Genomic DNA, 6,955 nt, shown 5'->3' on the forward strand with positions numbered 1-6,955 from the left:
TGTCTAGTATTGTCATGTGCTTTGGGAGATTATGCTGTCTCAGAGGCACTCACCCATCCCATGCTTTCATGTAGGCTCTGAGCTCCTCGTACTTGGGCAGTCGATCAGGGAACGTGAGGCAGCCTGTAATTAACTCTGTAAAGCAAAATCCTTTTTCCTTTAATCACTGCTGCACTTTGAAGATTCATAATTGTTGCTTTTTTTGTTGATATTTTTTTTTATAAACTGCAGTTCAAATATTATATTCTAATAGAATGGACAAAAGTTGGATAAATAAGTTGAGATCCAGTGCCGAATATTTGGATGGAGTTCAGAATTTCATTAAGTTTGCTTTTGAGAAATCTAATATGAACGGGAAGATTTATTGTCCATGTCAAAAATGTATAAACGGTTCTGCTCTTGATCCAAAAATTGTTGAAGAACATTTGGTGTGGAATGGTTTTCTAAAGGGTTATACTGAATGGGTTCTTCATGGAGAGTTCATACCTTCATGTAGCCAACCCTCCTATGTAGAACATACCTTCAATTTTGGAACCAGTGACACGGAACAAAATTCTGTAGAAGAAGATGATATAAGGGGCTTACTTAGAGATGCTTTTGGACATAGTATTAGAACTGTAGGAGAAGATGAGCGTACAGTTAATGATCAGTCCATGCATGTTGATGAATCTATACATTCTGATGACACAGCTCGTTATGATAACTTGGTGAATGATTGTGATCAATAATTGTATCCGGGCTGTAAGAATTTTACGAAGATTTCTTTTTTTCTGCATTTATTACATTTGAAATATTTGAATGGGTGGTCCAGCAAGTCTTTTACTATACTTCTTCAATTATTAAAGGCTGCATTTCCGGAAGGTGTTACTTTGCCAACATCTTCATATGAAGCCAAAAAACTAATAAAAGAATTGGACCTTGGATATGAGAAGATACACAGTTGTCCGAATGACTGCATTTTATATCGCGGTGAAAATATCAACCAAGAGTCGTGCCGAATATGTGGAACTTCACGATGGAAAAAACATAAAGAAGATGAGAATGATTCGGTGACTGAAGTGGATGCTTCACCGATTAAGAAAAAATCGGCTAAAATTTTGAGGTATTTTCCTCTTATACCAAGATTGAAAAGGATGTTTGCATCATTGAAGACGGCTTCCTCGATGAGATGGCATGACGAAGGCCGTACAAAAGATGGAATGTTACGACACCCAGCAGATAGTCCCGCATGGAAAGTATTTGATGATAGGCATCCCGAATTTGCTTCTGATGTTCGGAGTGTTAGGCTTGGTTTAGCTACTGATGGGTTTAATCTATTCCGAACGATGAGCTCAACATACAGCACTTGGCCAGTTGTTTTGATTCCATATAATTTGCCGCCGTGGATGTGTATGAAACAGTCTTCAGTAATTCTGTCAATGGTTATTCCAGGTGACAAGGGCCCAGGTAATGATATTGATGTTTTTCTACAGCCTCTAATAGAGGAATTGAAACAATTATGGGAGGGTATTGATGCATTTGATGCTTTTGCTGGCCAAAATTTCAAATTGCGTGCAGCTCTTATTTGGACTATCAATGATTTTCCTGCATATGCTAATTTATCTGGTTGGAGCACTAAGGGGCGTATTGCATGTCCTTCTTGTGGAGATTCAACCCATTCATATTGGTTAAAACATGGAGGAAAGTTTTGTTATATGGGCCATCGTCGGTGGTTAGAAGCAAACCATCCATTTCGATTTCAGAAAGACTTGTTTGATGATACCATAGAGTTGCGATCTGCCCCTATTCCACTAACTGGAACTGAAGTCTTTAAACAAATGCATGGCACCAATTATATACCGGGTAAGGTCTCCAAATGTTCAAAGAAGAGGGGAAGGGAGCATGTTGGCAGCACAATGAATGAAGGATTAATAGCAGAGGTTGCTGAGGATGTTGACAAATTTTTTGAGAATGAAGACAGCGTATATGGTCAGAAAAATGATGATGACTCAATGACAGCATCTACACAGAAACAACTATGGAAAAAAAGAGTATTTTCTTTGATTTACCTTATTGGGAGTATAATCTTCTTCGACATAACCTTGATGTGATGCATATAGAGAAGAACGTTTGCGATAACCTGATTGGAACATTGTTAAATCTTGATGGAAAGACCAAAGATAACTTGAAAGCGCGTCTTGATTTGAAAGATATGGGCATAAGACAAGAGCTTCATCCGACAGAGCTTGCCAATGATAAATTTTATATACCTCCTGCATGTTATACAATGTCTACTCAAGAGAAAGATCTTTTTCTAACAGTTTTGAAAATTATGAAGGTTCCTGATGGGTACTCATCGAATATTTCACGATGCGTAAATCTCAAAGAGCGAAAATCTTCAAATCTTAAAAGTCACGATTGTCATATTTTGATGCAAGATATCTTTCCATTGGCTTTAAGATCGTCAGCACCGAAACAAGTTTATGCAATTGTTTCTCAATTGTCATCATTCTTTAAGGCATTATGTTCCAAAGTTCTTGATCCTAAGGAGCTTGATCAATTGGAGTCTAATGTTGCACTTACACTATGCCATATGGAAAAGATCTTTCCTCCTGGATTTTTTACTATTATGGTTCAGCTACTCATTCACCTAGCGGCGGAAGCTAAACTTGGTGGATCGGTTCACTACCGATGGATGTATCCTATTGAGAGGTGATTTTTCTAAACTCTAATGTCCATATTTAATAATCAGTTTGATTTTGATATTTATTTTAAAAATTTATTGTTGAAGGTTTCTTGTGCGCTTAAAAGATTATGTACGCAATCGAGCCTATCCCGAGGGATCGATTGCTGAAGGATATATTGCTGAGGAGTGTTTGACATTTTGTTCGAGATATCTTGAAGGTATTGAAACGGTTTTCAATCGACCTCAAAGGAATTGTGATATCATAGAGAATGCAGAAGTTTACAAGTTCTCATCTGGTGGAAGAGTTTTGGGAAAAGTTGAAAGTGTTGTTCTTGACCAGAAATCGTTGGCACAGGCACATCGCTATGTCTTACTTCATAGTGATATAATATCCGAGTCTCGCAGGTTAGTACGGTTACTTAAAATCTAAATTTACTGTCATGTCAGAAGAATGTAATATTGGCTTTTAATTAAAGATTTTCTGATCGTGCAGAGAATTTTTAATAGCTCAGGGAAGTCTCAACCATAACATTTGTCCTACACCAAGGATTGAGCAACGATGGTTGGTTGAGTTATTTCCAGAATGGCTTTTCAAACAGGTTAGATGTCTAATATATTAAGCTTTTTTTTAAAATCTTTCTAGAGAGAAATTAATCATTACTTTCATAATTTTTTTTAGGTACCGGTGATGATGGAGAGGAATTGTTCTGAGGAGTTAATAGTCATTGCTCGAGGTCCGAATAATATTGTCAACAGATATGATGGGTTTATTATAAATGGTTTTAAATTTCATACTCAAGAGCGTGAGAAATTTAGAAAAACCCAAAATAGTGGAGTAATAGTTGAGGTGGATGGGAAAAATTATTATGGTGCTCTAACAGATATTTATGAGTTGGATTATTATGGAAAGTTTAAGGTAGTATTATTTCGATGTAATTGGGTAGATATAAACTCACCTAGAGGTTTGAGGCAAGATATAAATGGCTTCACACTAGTAAATTTTTCAAGGTTGATACATACAGGTGTGCTATTGAAAGATGATCCATTTGTTTTTTCATCTCAAGCTCGACAAGTATTTTTTATGCAAGACTCAAAAGATAAAAATTGGTCTCTTGTTATTAAGACGAAACCTAGGGACTTGTATGATATGGGAAAAAGGTTGCAAGAGGAGGACGATGATACTTATACTCAGTGTATGCCTTATACTATTGTGCCAACTGATGAAGTAAATGCGCCAAGGAGTTTGATTAGGATGGATGTTGAATGAGAATGTAGTTTCATAATGGTAAGTAAAATTTATCATTTAACCAAGTATTATATTCTCTTTTATTAGCCCTTTATTTAGTATAAATTTATTATTTAACCAAATATTGATTCTTTTTTGTGCATACCAGGTAACAATATGCCCCGAGGGAGACGATTTAGAGATGTGGAGTTCCAGCATTCTCAGGTGGAATCTACTTCTGAGCAGTCCCTGCAGTCCTAGCAGCCATGTGAGCACCAGCAGCACGAGTCAGGATCTCAGCACGAGCCTCCTGCTGATTGTCCGGAGGATGAGCTCCGGATCCAGGGTAATTCGATTTAAAGTTCATATTTTATGTTCATATTTGTCTTCAACTTTTTAAGACTTTTTAATTTTAATAGATGGACAAGGGACGGTGAGGACGAGACGGGGACCCACTCAAGCAAAGGATGTGTGGAAGCTTCCTCCGGGTGAGAAGATCATCATCCGATGCAACGAATTGGGGCAGCCCATCAATAGAGCTGGAAGTCTTCTATCAAGCTTTTTAGGATCGGTTGCACGCAAGGGTCAGCTGTGTCCGCTCAACTATACGAAGTGGAATGACATGCTTCCTTTGTATAAGGTTGAGCTTCTTAGATTTATACAGGTAATGAATTGAATTTGTTCTTTTTAATTTGACCCCTCCTGTGTGTTAATTTGCTTACTACCATAATATTACTTTTGAGGTTCTATATTATTATAACATTCTGTATCTTGTTGTAGGGTAAGTTTGTACTCCCTCCAGAGAGCCATGATTGGGTGCTAAAGTCCCTCAACCGCAAATGGAAAGAATATAAAGCAAAAATGAAGACGGACTTCAAGCGCGAGGGTATGACAGAGGAGGAGGTTGCTCGTGTGACTCCTCCTGATGTATACTCTCAACAGTGGAGGGAGCTTGTTCATGGTTTTCTGAAAAAGGACAGGTCACGTATATTGTTTCAATATTTTATATTATATTTATTATTAATATAGATTGCGAATATATACATTGAATCATATTATACTGTGTGCTTTTATTTTGGCAGACATATTCTAATATTGGCAGAGCTGCACGAGCATCTCAAGCAGTTCCTCATACTTCAGGCTCGAAGAGTTATGCGAGACGTAGAAATGAATCCGTAAGTTCTTTTGAAACTATTTGAAATTTTACTAACATATAGCACGTATCATGATATATAGTTTGCCAATATACTTTCCGTATGTGTAGATGGTAGAGCATGGAAGGGAGCCTGGTGAGGTAGAGTTTTATAAGATGACCCACACTCACCGAGATGGCAGCTTTGTCCGGGACGAGTCGAGAGATATAGTTGTATGTATTCATTTTTTATTTGTTCAGAATTTTCTTATTAATTTTACTTCTTTTAAAATATTAATGTGACTGTTTTTTTTTCTTGAGAGAGATATAGGAAAGAGCTACAACTCTTATTTCAGAGCGCGTCAGGGAGTCATCATCATCCGACGCGGCCAGTCGCGTCGAGGCTCAGGTCTATGCTGAATTGATGGGCCCAGAACGTTATGGTCGCGTGAGGGGTTACGGTGTCGGAGTTACTCCCACTCAGCTGTCTGCAGTGAGCCGATATACCCAAGATGCCAGACAAGGTACTAGCACTGCAGAGGTTTGTAGTTTGAAGACAGAGATGGCACAGATAAAGCAGTCATATGAGACAAGGATAGAGGAGATGAGGCAGAGTCATATGACTGATATGGCGGAGTTGAAGCAAAGCCAAGAGTTGAAGATACAATCTTTGCAGGACCAGCTTGACCATATTTCATCCTTTTTGCAGAGATTTGCTCCTCCGGTACATAACTAAATCTATTTGAATATTTTATGTAATTATAATGTATTCTTGTATGAGCGTGATGACTTTCGTATTTTTAGTTTCTAAAATATTTTTTTTTCTTGTAGGTTGATGATACTTCATCTACTCGTAGAGATGATGATGCCGACCCTTGATACATATTTGATGACCCAAAGATTGATTCATAGATTGATTTTGATGATCACAAAACCTTGAAGTATAGATACTAATGTTTATGTTGCAAGGAGAAAGATATTTATTTTGCAAGGAACATAGCAAGTTGGAAGAACACAAGAAGGCCTCCAAAGCTCTCAAGTTGGAAGAAAGCTACAATTTATTGGCCCAAGCTTAAAGTTCAAAGGATTCAAATTGGAGGAGTAAAATCAAAAGAAAAATTCAAAAGAACAGTCTTCGAGTCGACTCCAGTGGAATTCGAGTCGACTCCAGAGAAGTATGAGTCGACTCCGGAGAAGTATGAGTCGACTCCTAGGAGTCACAGGCAGAAAAGTCAGAGAGCAGTTTTCGGGTCTGAGATTCGAGTCGACTCCAGTGGAACGCGAGTCGACTCCGATGGTTGGTAGGTCGACTCCGAAGAAAGCAAGAGTCGACTCTCAGCGGAACACAAGGAAAAAGTCAGAGAGCATTTTTGGGACTCTGAGATTCGAGTCGACTCCCGCATTGCACGAGTCGACTCCGAGACTCCGCGACCATCAACAGACAGAAAACCAAGTTACTGCCTCTGAGATTCGAGTCGACTCCCAGACAGCTCGAGTCGACTCCAAGGCAGCGCTACACCAAGATGGCAGAAGGTTGTGTTTCACAAACTGAGAGCCGAGTCGACTCCAAGGAAGTTCGAGTCGACTCCAAGACTGGACGAGCCAAAAGACAGAGGATCGGGAGTTCGGGGTCTGAGATTCGAGTCGACTCCCAGGACAGTCGAGTCGACTCGAGAGGACAAAATTCAAAATTGGATCCACGGACTTCAGTGGATGAGCCGACTCCGAAATTGCCAAGTCAGCTCCAGAAGTTGGCGAGTCGACTCCGGGTTAAGACGAGTCGACTCCCAGTCGAGGATGCACCATAATTCAAATTTGGAACAGTGGCCGAGTCGTCTCCAGTAAAGCACGAGTCGACTCCTGCAACAGGCGAGTCGACTCCTGATCGCGCGAGTCGACTCCGATCCCAACGGTAATATTGTCAGGAAGTGCA

The 6,955-nt window shown here is 39.3% G+C and overlaps 3 protein-coding genes across 3 annotated transcripts; all 3 read left to right on the forward strand.

Annotated features, from left to right (window-relative positions):
* The first annotated feature begins 217 nt into the window (after window positions 1-217).
* LOC120105500 (uncharacterized) lies at window positions 218-4,514 on the forward strand. Its single transcript, XM_089927619.1, has 6 exons — window positions 218-707; window positions 801-1,249; window positions 2,771-3,070; window positions 3,159-3,264; window positions 3,345-3,950; window positions 4,060-4,514. The coding sequence occupies exons 1-5, from the start codon at window positions 255-257 to the stop codon at window positions 3,930-3,932; spliced, it is 1,896 nt and encodes a 631-aa protein (XP_089783745.1). The 5' UTR covers window positions 218-254; the 3' UTR covers window positions 3,933-3,950; window positions 4,060-4,514.
* On the forward strand, window positions 1,990-2,695 carry LOC148699856 (uncharacterized). The gene has a single exon (XM_089927597.1). It carries the CDS (start codon window positions 2,018-2,020, stop codon window positions 2,693-2,695), a length of 678 nt encoding a protein of 225 aa, XP_089783723.1. The 5' UTR covers window positions 1,990-2,017.
* A 571-nt stretch (window positions 4,515-5,085) lies between the features above and the next one.
* On the forward strand, window positions 5,086-6,046 carry LOC148699858 (uncharacterized). Its single transcript, XM_088711882.2, has 3 exons — window positions 5,086-5,256; window positions 5,354-5,746; window positions 5,854-6,046. The coding sequence occupies exons 1-3, from the start codon at window positions 5,155-5,157 to the stop codon at window positions 5,899-5,901; spliced, it is 543 nt and encodes a 180-aa protein (XP_088568008.2). The 5' UTR covers window positions 5,086-5,154; the 3' UTR covers window positions 5,902-6,046.
* The last annotated feature ends 909 nt before the right edge of the window (window positions 6,047-6,955 follow it).

The sequence above is a fragment of the Phoenix dactylifera genome, chromosome 15, assembly GCF_051530095.1.
Source record: "Phoenix dactylifera cultivar Ajwa chromosome 15, Ajwa_hap1_PhDact_Kaust_v1.1, whole genome shotgun sequence".
In the NCBI taxonomy this organism is placed as follows: Eukaryota; Viridiplantae; Streptophyta; class Magnoliopsida; order Arecales; family Arecaceae; genus Phoenix; species Phoenix dactylifera.